Here is a 14,299-nt window from a genome sequence, read left to right on the forward strand (position 1 = left end):
ACAAGCAACATGTGTGGAACCCAAATATTCTTCCTGGGAACCTTCAGGTCAATCATTTCCATAGTTCAGTAACATACAGAACCCACCCTCCCTTTGCCGCCACCCTTGAGTGTGCCCATCGTTCTCGCTAACCTGTGAATGGGTTTACCCTCTGCTTCCTCTCCCCTCTCCTCCTCCCTTTGATGTAGCACACTGCTGTGTTACGGTGTCCAGTAAGCACTCATCAAAGGATTAATCCTTCTTACCCTAAATTCAAGAGTAATTTGAAATGCCTGATAAGAGTTCTTCAAAGGTTCAAAGGTTACATAGGAGTGGCCAAAGAACTGAGGATACTGTATAACAATATCTGAAAAGAGAAAAAGACAAGATCAAAGCACGCTGTTTCCTCACTTCAAATGCAAAAAATCAGTACACACCATTGCCTGGATGTCATTAAGTAAAAACCCCTGACAGTCTGTTAAACCTAGCTTACCGTCTTCTTCACTCTACTCTTTACCCCCAGGATTCTCATTCCTGGGACTTTGAGCTTCTGAAATTCTTAGGGAGAAACTGGATCTTTGGAGATGGTTACTTGCCACCCTAAAGAGAAATCAATGGCTTTAAGGCCGCTGACACCTGCTTTCTAGCTGTACATCTGTGTAATATAAGTTGGCTCAATTATTATCCTTCTTAACCTTCACGCACATGTTTCTGCTGCATTTTCTTAGTAGAGGTGTGATAAAAGTAAACCCATCCCCCAAGATGCCATCAGGATGACTTATTAATTGCTCTGAAAGGACTACATGTTTGGCACATATAAGAATAGGGCTGCTATCTAACTAGAAGCAATGGAAGTTGCCTCACATTTGCCCTGTGTAGCTAACTAGCTAATTTAGTGACTAAAACATGGGAGAAGGGGCTTATCTTAGAAAAAGGACTTGAAGGAACCACGTGTGGATGCAAAACTGCCCTCTGGCTCCCAGTAGGGCCAACCCACCACCATGTTCCCCACCCCACCTCCCAAGGGCCTACCTTCTGAGCAGCTCTCACCACCTTTGCCCAGGTTGCAGTGGCATCGAGAGCCCCCCCAGGTGTAGTCATTGACACAAAAGCTGTCAGCAGAGCAGAGAATTTCATCACAAGACACATCAAAAAGCCTTGGCATCACAGCCGCACCATTCTTCCCTTTCCTCTCCACTGGAGTGGGCTGAGGCGCCACCTCAGTCATGGGGAGAGATGCTGGGGTAGCGGGGACAAGCCTAGAAACGGTCATCGGGTTCGATCTGGGCGCCATCTTGGATTCCACCCACAATTTCTTATTCCCTTCTTTGATAGCAGGAAGCGGTTTAACCTGAAGACAGAGAAGGAAAAGGAGTTCAGGATTAACACAGAGCACAGTAATTAGACTGCCTTATTTATAGCTGACGCCTAACACTTGAAAATATAGTCACTTTTGATACTTACCAAAACCTTGGGATGTACAGAGGACAAATAGTACTGACTCCAGTTTATGGATAAAGAACTTGGGGCTCAAGGATTTTAAGGACCTTCTCCTGTATTACTCAGAAAATCAGTGCTAAGGCTGATATTATGTGATTTATTATTACTACAATATCACAAAATTGCATTTACCTCGTCAAAGAATTGTTCATTTCCTTATAAACACTGAGTTTATACAATTTCACTTGGTGGGAATCTAAATACGTTTTTGCCAGATTGTGAAGGCAGCAGGCAGGAGCTGACTACAGAGCATCAGCACGGTTCGTACCTAGTTACTATTAATTTATGATCACCTGGTGCCTAATAGAGGAAATAAATGTGTTAAAAGCAAATGAGCCAAGTGAAGTACGTTTTAAGTAAAACGTTAGTGGTCCATTGACCACATCACCTTGTTCAGCAAGGAAACAAAAACACCCAGGTTTTCAAGCAGTACTTTTCTTTACCTCCTCAAAGGAAATATCCAAGTCTAAGTCGTCTTCATATGTGTCATCGTCCTCGCTGACTTCTGTGTCGGTTAGATAATGGGGTCCATAGCGCCCACTTCCTGATTCCTCGGGGCCTTCACAGAGAAAAGCAGCACACCGCAGTCAGCACATGCCTTTGCTCCCTTTTTTACGCTAATGCAGCCACATACAGAGCTGTGCTGAATGGATAGAGATGTATCGGAAACACACAAGGAATTCGACACAAAAGAGGAAGCAGCACTGAGCAAAAAGTATGAAAAACATTTCATCTCCTAAGTAATCAAGGCAATGCCTGTTAAAACCAGAAAGAGCCGCCATTTTATACTGACAAGACTGGCAAACACAAAAGTTGGGCAATAAAGGATACTACCAAGGATGGGATCAATGGAGACTCATACGCTGATGTTAGGTGTGTAAACCGGTACATCCCCTTTGCAAAACACTTAGAAATATTTAATGAAGTAGAATATGTTCATAGCTTTTGATGCAGCAATGTCACCCCAACTTACAAAATCTGGAGAAACTTTTCCACATGTGCAAAGAGACATGTGCATAACACATTCATAGCATCAGAATTTGTAATTGTTAAAAAACCCAACTTTGCTATTTTTATAATATCAAGTAATAGCCCAAAAATCTATCAACAGATAATGGATAAATGAATTATAGTATATCTGTGGAATGGGATATTGTGTAACACAGGAAATGAATAAATGCATATTTAATAAATCAAGGTGGTTGAATCTCACAAGATTTCACGAAAAAAATGCAAGTTGCACAGGAACATATCCAGTTTGATGCCATTTATATAAAAGTCAACAGCAAGAAAAACTATATATTATTTAAGGATATATATATATACAGTTGTCCCTCTTCCCTTGGCATCTGAGGGGTGGTTTTGGCGCAGGACCCCCTCAGATACCAAAACCTCCGGATGCTCAAGCTCCTTATATAAAAGGGCAGAGAACAGTCGGTCCTTGGTATCTGCAGATTCTGCATCCACGGATTCAACCAACCACGGATCAATATGGACGGCCGACTATATTCAAACGCTTGAGAAAAGTAAGGCAAGGACCAAAAATACATGGGAAAGGTTAGAAGAGGGATATGAAAGAGGTGTGACACACAGGGGCCTTTGATAGTACTCTATAATATTCTATTTCTTAAGACAGATGCTGGGTACCCATGAGTGTTCATATTATTTTTATATATTATATAAAAACATAAAAGTAATATCACATATATATAAAAGTATATATATACTTTTGACATATGAGATACTTCATTAAAAGTTCTTCAAAATAAGAAAGAGGCATTATACTAGAGCAAACACTCCCACACCCAGAAAAAAAGGGTCCCTGGGTGGCATCTTGGAGGTCAACCATTTCCAAACATCTTAGCAGGACAACAGGATCTTTCAGAACTGTAAGGTGGGCTGAGAAAAACTCATAGGGGACAATACAGGGTATTGTTCTTTGGGGGATGGCCAGATTAACATTTTTATTTAGTTGTCATCCACAAAGTCTACTGATCCACAGCAGTCCTGACTTAGGCTAGACACAGGAAGCCCTACCCCCAGGATCTGAGAGCCTTTCAAAGTGCTGCTCCATAGCGCCCCCATTTCCTCCTGGTGGCTTTGGGTAGGCACAGGTACCAGCTGCCTTCTCTAATCCAGTCACACCAGGCACCAGGCTTTACGGCTGTAACAACTCTGGCAACAGGAACTGACTTTTGTAGGTCATTGATGCCCATTAGTTATTGAATGATTAGTTAAAAAAAGAAAAAAATGACATTAAAAACATAAATTGAACTTAAAGACAATTCTGCTTGCAGAATAAGCTAAGCCAAACACCTTTCTCACAAAAGCAAACTCACCCTCTTGTAAGCAAAGAGCAAGCAGATTGAACACGAAACTAAAGGAAATGTCAGAAAGGGAGTGTGGGATGCCTGCTCAGTGGGCACGCTGCTGACCGGATATCTCCTCCTGCACCAGGAAGAGGGAGACGTGGTCGGCAGCTGATCCAAAGACATCGGAGAAGGTCCTGTTCTCAGGTATCAGGCACATCTTGGTGGAGGTGTTCTCACCACCTCCACGCCAATTCCCCAGTTTTATTTAAAATAGCCCACATGTCAGCTGAAAATTCAAGCCTGTTGATGTCAGATTTGAACCTGGATGCAAATTCTCTTAAGCCACCTGCATCCAGCCAGCACAGCTGTGTGCCAGATGTCTTCACACAAAAAGCTAGAGGCCCTTGAAAACAGCTTCCCCTCTCTTGTCTCTCTGTATCTTTCTACCTCTCTCCCTGCCTCTCTCTCTTTCTCTGGGCCTCTTTCTTCTCCCCTTCCTCACTCTCCATTTCTATCTCTGTCTCTCTCATATTTTCAGAATGGATGAATTTCACTAGAACCAATTCATTTGCTAATAAAAGAATTATGTACACATGCATGGAGAGACCTGGGTTTTCTCTTCCGTAGGTGGGCCTCCGTACCTCCAGGGTGTTCACCCTTGCCCTCTGCACATTCTAGCCATTCTGGCACTATTCTCATCATCTCAAGATTCTCTGCATTTCATCTTATAATACTCTATCTGGAAAAAAAAATCTTCAAAGACCCCAACTGCCAACAAGATAGATGTCCAGGCTCCTTGGTCGAGAATTCCAATGATCACAACTCCTCTTTCTCCTCCCTTCTCCTATCACCATTATTTATTGAAACCTACTGCCTCTCTCCTACTGACAGGTACTGTTGTTTGCTTCATATCATACATTTCTAAACTTTACAATAATCCTGAAAGGTAAGTGTGGTGAATTTCATTTGGTAGATAAGAAACTGAAGTCAGGGCAGTTAAGTGGTTTGACCAAGATGAAACACTTTGTAACTGGCCGAGCCTAACTCAAAACCAAGTTTGCTGCTTTCCCAGTGCCTGCAGGAGAAGAAATCACTGTGGAAAGAGGAAGAGCCTGGGATTGAGAAAATTAACATTTATTGCTCATTTTTACCGTGCCAAGAGCTTTTCATAGATTGTTTCTATTAATTCTCACAAAATCCTGTGAAATTGGTATTATTCCTCCCATTTTACCATGTGAAGGTATAAACTGAAAAAGATTAAATAACTCGCTCAAAGGCACACAGACAATATACAGCGGCACTAGATTTATCCTTGGTCTCTTTTTTGATTACATCATGACACTTATAATCGGACTCCAGAGCATGGTTTTGACTCTTTTTTTCCCCCTCTTCCAAAGTTTTAATGGCCAACCTGGTTTACCAGTTGACTTGTGAACACATCTTGTGTTTTCTTACCCCAAGACTTTGGTTAACGCTCTTGTCCACATCACCTTCCTTTTCCCTCTTGTGTGTCCTTATATACATAGTCTAGCCACCCTTCCAGCTGCATGCATTCTGTGGAGACAGAGCTGAATGTGTATCATCCAAAGACCAAAATCAAGTGATATTTTAAAAAGAGAACAATAGGGCTTCCCTGGTGGCGCAGTGGTTGAGAGTCCGCCTGCCGATGCAGGGGACACGGGTTCGTGCCCCGGTCCAGGAAGATCCCACATGCCATGGAGCGGCTGGGCCCGTGAGCCATGGCCGCTGAGCCTGCGTGTCCGGAGCCTGTGCTCCGCAACGGGAGAGGCCACGGCAGTGAGAGGCCCGCGTACCGCAAAAAAAAAAAGAGAGAGAGAGAAAACAGACCCTTCTGGGAAAAAAATGGTGACTCCAGAAAAGATGGAGCAAGCCAAGGCCTGTAGGACATTCTTCCAACTCCTGGACAGTGCCATCCACCCACGAATACATGTCCCTAATCATGAGCGCAGAACAAGCTTCCACAGTTTGTTGAACTCAATGGATATTCAAGATGGTTTTTACATCCTCTGGACTCCTAGCCTCAGAATGTTGCCCTTGTGTTTCTCAACTCAGTTGTGAACCCCCTGAGGGCAGGAACCATATTTTAGACTTCTTGATGTACCTCCCCATCCTCCATTTAAGTAATACTTCACATACTCACCAGAAGCCAAGGCTTCCACCAGGCATGGGAGATACTACCACAGCGCTGCACTATGGAGGGACTCTGTCCTGTCCTGGCCCAGCTGGTCAGGCCTGTTTAAGTGGTGGAATATCGGGGACAAATCCTTGTACGGTGAGACTTTGCCCCCAAATCCAAAGACATTCTCCCCAAACTGCCACCATTCCTGTCTCTTTCCCCAACTCAGAGCTAGAAGTTTAGAGCTGGAAGAGGACTTAGACACCATCCGGTCCAAAAGTCTCATTTCATAAATGTGGAAACTCAGGCCACAGAAGAGAAGTGACTTGAAACCAAGGTCATGCATCTCATTAGTGGAAAATTCAGGACCAGAACCAAACCATATGACCCTTAGTTCAATATGCAAAATAACATACACGTTTTGACACCGAGTATCTAATATACTTTAGCCAGAAGGATATAGAGGAACCAGGCGTTGGAGTGTGGGTAACTGAGTTCTCGTCCTGCCCTTTAACCCACCCTAGGAAGTCTACCTTGAAGGAAACTCTTAGAGGAAAGGACCACAAATGCATTGCTGCAGCTATGAAATGGTACCATGATGAGAATGAAAATGACTCCAGCTTCTCTGCTCATTTTGACAAGTAAAATAAGGCATATATTGTTCAATGAATAAGGTTCTTTGGTCCTTATAATCACTGCTTCTGTTTGACACTGCATATAACCTATCTCTTTGAAGCCAGAGGTTACTGCTCTGTTTGGGGAAACAAAGCGTGTGAGATAAGGGTAGGATGACAATGTGGAATTAGAAGGACTTAGAGTCAAAGACATCTTGACTTTTGTAGAAAGGCCTTGGAGATCAGCTAGCACAAGTCCATTTTACAGAGGAGTAAACTGAGGCTCAGAGAGACCATGTGACTAGCCCACAGAGACAGTTCAGTGGCAGAGCTGGTCTAGAATTCTGGACTCCTGATGCTGCACTCCAATACTCTTTGCAGCATCTCTTCCTGTTTCTCATAATTATCCAGGCTAATTGTCATTTCCCATTTTTAACAGGAAGGAAATGAGCAGAGAGAGTACCAGACACAGTATGGTGTGAAGACATCTGGAATTAAGTTCCCCACTCGTGTTTCCTGATGACCACACCACCTCAGATCTCAAATCCATGGCTTCCCTAAAGATTTTACCAATGCTGTTTCTAAGTGAGCACAGAACGCACAGTCCAAGCCACTGATAAGAATTCTCCCAGTAGCCTGGGGTTATTGTAATTAAAGTACATAACTCATCTCTCTCTACTTGACACTTTGTTAATTAGGAAAAGAGAACATTGAAAAGGAGTCATTTATTTAGAACCAGAATAGTCAAACCATTAACTGAATACAAAACAAGTTCAAGGGTTATTCCACTACAAGGAAAACTAATATAGAAAAGACAAATTTCTATTACTGTATTACAGGATGACTTTTGTTTAAAAAAAAAAAACCTGTATGTTTGGTTTTATTGAATCATCACTAGTTTTCTATGAACAGTAAGTTTCTCTGATGTATCGTGGTATAGTTGGAAATACCCCTAGTCATGGAAACCAAAAACTGGGAGAGAGATGGACACAAATGACTGTGTGACCTTGAACGAGTCATTTAATCTCACCGGTTCTCGTGTTTTCTAACAAAACAAGGAACTGGACTGGATTTGATGACCTGCTGGCACTAACATTCTGCGACCCTAAAGTTTACACTTTTAATTCAGACACATTGCAAGCATCTGTTACTCCAAGCGAAGTTTGAAAAAGAAACAACTAGGGAATTTCACTTATGTGGATGAAAAAAGGAGTTAGTTCAGCATGGAAGTTACACGTCTTGGGGATTGTAACTTTGTGTTCAATAATATAAGCCTCCCAGAAGATGTGAGTTATCATTTATCAGAATTCATCTTCATTCATAAGGACCAGGTTGTATTTGGGTCTCTTTTCTTAACAGCTCTTAGCAATGATGAGAGAGGAGCACTTATTCTTCACTCCTGAAGCTGCAATCATGAGAAGAGCTTCCTGAAATACTGTTGAATGCTCGTCCAACCTTTTCGCCTCCCTACAGAGGTAGAGAGAAACTTAGATGCTGAGTAGAAGCATTTGGTCCATATTTCTGAACTGAGTGAAGCTAATCTATCAAAGGACCTGGGGGAGCGAGGAAGAATTTGGGGCAAATTTGGTCTTTCCCACCTTCCTTCTCTACCTCGACAAGTGGAAAGCAGTGACCTGGGCAGGTGTGATCTCTCTGCAAACCCAAACCTTCCCTCAAGTGGGTTCCATAGCCTGGATTGGGCAAAAGGGAGTTTGCAAAAGGGAGCTTGTGCCTTAGATTAAACTATGTTCTCTGATCTAGCCTTTATCCTAAACAAGGACAAGCATTTGATTCTTTATCGTCTGAGTTTGTTGTCTTATTTCTCAGTTGGTTCAGAAAATGGACAAAGAGAAGAAGTGTTATTAGCTGGACATCCTCAAAACCCCAACATCAGCCTCGGCCACAGGGACTCAGAGGCTCTGCAAGAATGCTGAATGGTTTCCTTTGCTCCTCCCTTTCCCACAAATAATCTGTCTGGTTCTTTTCTTTCCACCTGAGCGAAACTAACTCATCCCGGGGTACGTTTCTGTGGTGGTAGGGGTGGGATGGTTGGGAGAGAATGGCTCTAGAGAACCAGCTATAGGCAGGTATGTTTGCTCTTTTCCATTCATCATGCTTCATGAAACCCTTACTTGACAACAGCCCAAGAATGTCACCCCAGACACCAAATGACTTCTAGAGCCCTCACCTCAAAACTTCCCTGACTCCTTTATGATCTTTATGCCTGCACACACAGAGGAGGCGTCAACTGCACAACCCCTGTGGAGTGTTGTCTTTGGAAGAACACAAACCAGTCAGCTAAGCACAACTCGCTGTAGCCTTCTCCCTTGGAGTCTCCCTTTCTAAAGATAATGGGGCTGTGGAAAGCTAAGCAGATGGCCAGAAACCAAGGTGTGAGGTACCTGCGTCTCTACTTCCTGCTGATGGAGGAGATACACAGGCAAAGCATAACGCAAGAGGTGGCTGTGAACACAGCAGGACAACCTACGGCCATGTTTGCATCATGGTGTGCTGAAAATTTCAGGTGTGGACTCTTTGTAACTTCAGAGAATAATGAATACTAATTTGTTGACAACATTCTGTGGGGATGCTCAGGACTTGCGGTGGAGTGGGCAGTGTACAAGTTAGATAGGCAAGTAAAGTATTTCTAAACAGCTGAAAGAGTGGCTGGCAGGGTTAGGTATACAGCAGGCCCTCGGTATGTATTACTTAGATAAGAGAGTGAGTGAATGAGTGAATGTTCTCTATAAGAGCAAAATCTTCTTACAAGGTGCTCTGCACATGACAAATGCAAAAAAAAAAAAAGTTTGTTGAAAGACCCTAGCTTTAATCTGGTCATTGGCAATGCTGTAAGTGTCTAATCAGTCATTTTCACTGGGAGTTTAGTAGTAATTCTCAAGTAACTATTAATAACAGAAAACTACTGTCCATAGTGTCAGGAAAATAACAGGGCTTGAAAAGTGAGAGTTTACTCTCTCTCCACCCCACCCCTCTCTTTCTCTTTCTGCAAGATAATTTGACAGTATATACCAAGTGTTTGAGTTATTTGATTTTCTGATTCTACTCCTAGGAATCTGTCCTAAGAAAATAGTCAGATGTATAAAAACATTCATTATCATTTATACATTACTTTAAGAAATTTAATGGCATGTTCTATGTTCATGGGATGAATTTATATTTGGAAATATGGAGGTCATTGGCTCTCTTTACATGAGTGGTGGGATTGGAAGAAGACTGGAGTGAGTTGAAGAGTTAATAGGACGTTGGAAAAAAAGTAGTAACAGTTAATGTAGACAACGCAATAACTCTAGCCTGAAGGAAAGCAGAGAAATGAGATGGTAGATGGAAGGGTTGTGGGATCCAGAAAATCTTTTCTGTGAGTGTGGTAAACATGGTTGCATGCTGACGGGAATGATCTAGAAAAGCAGAGAGTGAAGGATGGATCAAGTAGGAGAGATTGGGGGGCAGCAGACAAAAAACAGATGTATTTGGTGTGATCTGCAATTGGCTTAGTATTGTACAAGACAGGGCTTGGTTCAGATCTTGCACTTGGGAATCAGGAGGTAGAATAGAGAGATTGAGATGAGAAAGAGAGAGGAGACGCAGCTCGCCAGTGGCTCACAATCCAGTGAGGAGGAAGACACATGTACCTACAACCGCAGGGCAAGATGACTGATGCTATTGTGAGAGTGAGCTCCAGTGTCTCTGTGGGTTTTCTGTGCTCCTTAAAGTGGTTTCAGAGTGGAGCACCAACTGTGGTTCAGTTCTCTTGTAGGTATTCTGACTGGCAAATGGTTTAAACCAAAGACACTTACACCCTATCATCCCTCTTCTCTCCTCTGAGAAAAGGTGCTAGGAGAAAATAATTACCATCATGAAATTCTGTGTTTGATTAAATGATTGTTCAGCAGTGAGAGTGAAACAAAAACATGATTGCAAAGCCTGAGAGAGTTTGTCCCTAACAGACCTTCAAGGATTTACTGAGAAGTAACTTCAGGAAGAAGGAAAGAGTAAGATGCAAAGGGTAGTGGGCAGAGAAACTATATGGATAAATCTAAACAAGCGTTACGGTAAAAATAAATAAATAAAAAGCCTCAACTTGTACCTATTAAACAAAGTGGAACAAAAGTGCTGAAAAGTAACATGTAAGACAAGAGGGAATTGATTTGGATCAAAGCTGCTAAGGTCCTTTTATTGTTTGTGAAGAGGGTAATAGATGTTTATTAACTTTAGACCATAAAAGTTTGAAAGTTAACAATTTATGGGTAGTAAATGAAAGAATATATAATTTCATCCCAATGGAGAGGAAAGGGGACTAAGAAAATACAGTCAATTCTATAGAAGACAGGAAAGGAGCAAAGATAAAGATCCCCTCTCCAAGAAAATGGAAAAAGCAGAGTAAATAGTACAAAATAAGATGGTAGAAATTTTAAAAAATGTCAACAATTATAATAACTATTAACGTAATAAACTTGCCATTTAAAAGACAGTGCTTGTCATATTGAAATTTTAAAAGTTAAGCATTAGGTTGTTTCCCGAAAGTACTTAAAATATAAGACACAGAGAGATCAAATGTTTAAAAAAAAAAAAAAAGAGTAATAGATGTTTCAAGCAATACCTAAAAGAAAGCTAGTGGATCTACATTATTATTGGACAACATAGACTTTAAGGGGAAAATGAAGTATTATTAATGATAACAATTGTTACTAAGTAATGAGTAAAGGAACCATCAGGAATACAAAACGTGTAGGTATCTAACATTACAACCTCATATATATATCAATAAAAAAATTGAGAGAGGTGCAGGGAGATACAATGGAAAATTTTAACATATCTCTCTCAGTAATTGTTACATCAAGCTGATAATATAGAAGATTTGAACAATGATATTAAAAAGCTTGATCAAAAGGACATATATAAAACCCTAGACACCAAAGTAAGAGAATGCATATTCTTTTCAAAAGTACATGGGAAAAGTGCATGAAAAGAAAATTGTAACTACAGAAAAAGAAAAGAAAATTCCACAGATTCCAAAAATTTAAAACAGACTTCTAAATATAAGACCTTGGGAATAAATCTAACAAAAGCTATGAAGGACTTTTATGAAAAAATGTGAAAAGTCTATTAAAAGCCTTTGAAAAATATCCAAATGAACAGATGAGATATAGCCATGAAGTGGATGATTCTACATCACAGAGGTACTAATTCCTCCAAAATTATTTATAAATTTAATATAATTCTAATTCTAAAATTCAACATAAGTCTGATTTTTAAAATCCCTTCAGGGTTTTTCACCATATTGGAAAACTGATTCTAAAACTTATATTGAAGAGCAAAGGGTCAAGAGCAGACAATTTTGAAGAACAAAGTGCAGTAGAATTACCTACCAGATATCAGGACTTTATAAAGTTGTAGAAACTAAGACAGTGTGGTATCCTATTTTATTTTATTTAATTTATTTATTTATTTGGCCGCACTGTGTGGCATGCAGGATCATAGTTCCCTGACCAGGGATGGAATCCATGTACCCTGCTGTGGAAGCATGGAGTCTTAACCACTGGACCGCCAGGGAAGTCAGTGTGGTACTGATAAAGAAATAGACTACAGAACTCGGGAACAGATTCACAGATGTATGGAGATCTGATACATCAGAAAGATGCCGTTGCAAATCAACAGGAGAAAAGATGAATAATTCAATAATTGGTGCTGGGGCAAGTGGTTGTCTGTATGGGAAAAAATATTAAATTAGCCTCCTACTTCTCCATACCTAAAACTAAATCCTAGATACATTAAGATTCTAAATATGAAAAGCAGAATTTTCAAGATTTTAGAATAAAACAGAAGATTTTGCTTAATGACCTTGGGGAAAGGAAGTAGTTTTTAAAAAAACACACAGAAACCATAAAGTATAAAGAAAATAGAGATATTTAACTACATTAAAAAATACTTCTATTCAATACTTGATATCATAAGTGAAGTGAAGGATAAGTCACAGACTAGAAGAAGATATTTGCAACACATTATTGGCTAAGGATTAGAATTTAACTCTACATATATTAATGCTTATTAATATTTATTTATATGTAAATGTACACTATGTATATAATTAAGTACATGTTTATTCCAATAAAAATAGGCAAAACATATAAAAAGTCATAAGATGATTAATAGTTATAAAATTATGTTTAACTTCACTAACAATAGAGGAGTGCAAATCAAAGCAATAATGACGTATTTTATATCCATCAGACTGACCATGTGTAAAAGTCTGACTAATACCAAGTGTCAGCAAGGACATACAGCAAGAAGAGTTTTGAACACACTTCCAGGGGGAGTGAAGATAGCTACAATCACTTTGAGGAACAAATTTCTCAAAGGCGATGGAGCTGAAGATATGCATGCACTACAACCTAGCAATTCCATTTGTAAGCACATACTCAAGGAAACATATATGAGATTGTTCATTGCAACATTGTAATGACCAAAAACTGGAACACTTTAAAGGTCCAACATCAAAATAATTGATGGATAAACTATGGTATATTTATACACCAGTGTCACTATACAGCAGTGACACTGCATGAAGTAGAACTTTACAATTTAATTTGCAAAAACACAATGCAGTGGAAAAAAAATCAGTCACAAAAGGATACTTGCCATGTCATTGCATTTATAAGAAATGTAAAAACAATCAAAACAATACCACATTGTTTGTAAATAAATCAATATATATATATATACATGTTACATATAATGATTAAAATGTAGGGAAATCATAAACTCTAAATACAAATACCTCTCAGAAAGAAGGGAGAAGAATGGTGTGGGGAGGGGTACACAGGGGCTGCCCCAATATCTGTAATTTTTGTTTGTTTGGCAACACTGAAGAAAATATGGCGACTGTTAAGATTCGGCAAGAAAGCTTTGCCGGGGCCCCGAGTTGTGGCACTCGGGATCTTCATTGCGGCATGAGGGATCATTAGTTGCAGCATGTGGAATCTTTAGTTGCGGCATGCATGTGGGATCTAGTTCCCTGAGCAGGGATCGAACCTGCATTGGGAGCATGGAGTCTTAGCCAGTGGACCACCAGGGAAGTCATGGATCCAAAGGATTCCTGATATTTTTCACTCTGCTTGAAACTGTCCATAATAAAAAGAAAGCAATGTAACAAAGCGTGAATTTTATTAGGAGATTGAAAATCCACACCTAAGATAATAAGGAACAAAACTGATACTGGAGAAACTTGAACCAGTGATTTTCAGATGAACCTGAGGAATTACCCCAGAATGCTGAGAAAAATGTCAAAGAGATTAAAAAGTATATGAGAGAAAATAATAGATATGGATGTGGATTTAGAGCACAAGGTCCAAACTGAGGGATTATGGGTGTTTCTTTGGTATTTACCAGAATAATGGGAACAGAAATGAGAATCAAAAACATAAAAATATAATTTGTCTGAGCTGGAAAAAAAGCAAGAGAATATATTTTGAAAGGGCTAATATTTCCACTGAAATAAGATCTACACCTAGACATAAACTGGCAAAATTTCGACAGGATAAAGAAAAACTTCAGGAGTCAAGATGGTGATTTCTGTGTAGACAAGCAGTTGGGCAAGTAAAGAAATACTTGATGCTGAAATACATAGTACAGGAGGTGATTTATCCAGATTGTTTCTGGTTTAGTAAAGACAAATTAGGAAGGCAAAGGAAGTTCTACTATCTTCAGAGAGAGTGTGTCTGAACTAAAAAGAATTAAGA

General features: G+C 40.1%; 1 protein-coding gene across 1 annotated transcript in view; it reads right to left on the reverse strand.

The window, feature by feature from the left end:
• EGFLAM (EGF like, fibronectin type III and laminin G domains) overlaps positions 1-14,299 on the reverse strand; it is a 171,033-nt gene that overhangs the window by 48,894 nt on the left and 107,840 nt on the right. The window contains exons 8-10 of the mRNA XM_027092654.1: positions 1,923-2,038; positions 1,012-1,330; positions 246-346 (exon numbers count right to left, since the gene is read on the reverse strand). Of these exons, the coding sequence (XP_026948455.1) occupies positions 246-346; positions 1,012-1,330; positions 1,923-2,038 (536 nt within the window). The remainder of the gene's footprint in view (positions 1-245; positions 347-1,011; positions 1,331-1,922; positions 2,039-14,299) is intronic.

This window comes from Aethalodelphis obliquidens, unplaced genomic scaffold (assembly GCF_003676395.1).
Source record: "Aethalodelphis obliquidens isolate GAN/ISIS:26980383/991018 unplaced genomic scaffold, ASM367639v1 scaffold80, whole genome shotgun sequence".
Taxonomy (NCBI): domain Eukaryota; kingdom Metazoa; phylum Chordata; class Mammalia; order Artiodactyla; family Delphinidae; genus Aethalodelphis; species Aethalodelphis obliquidens.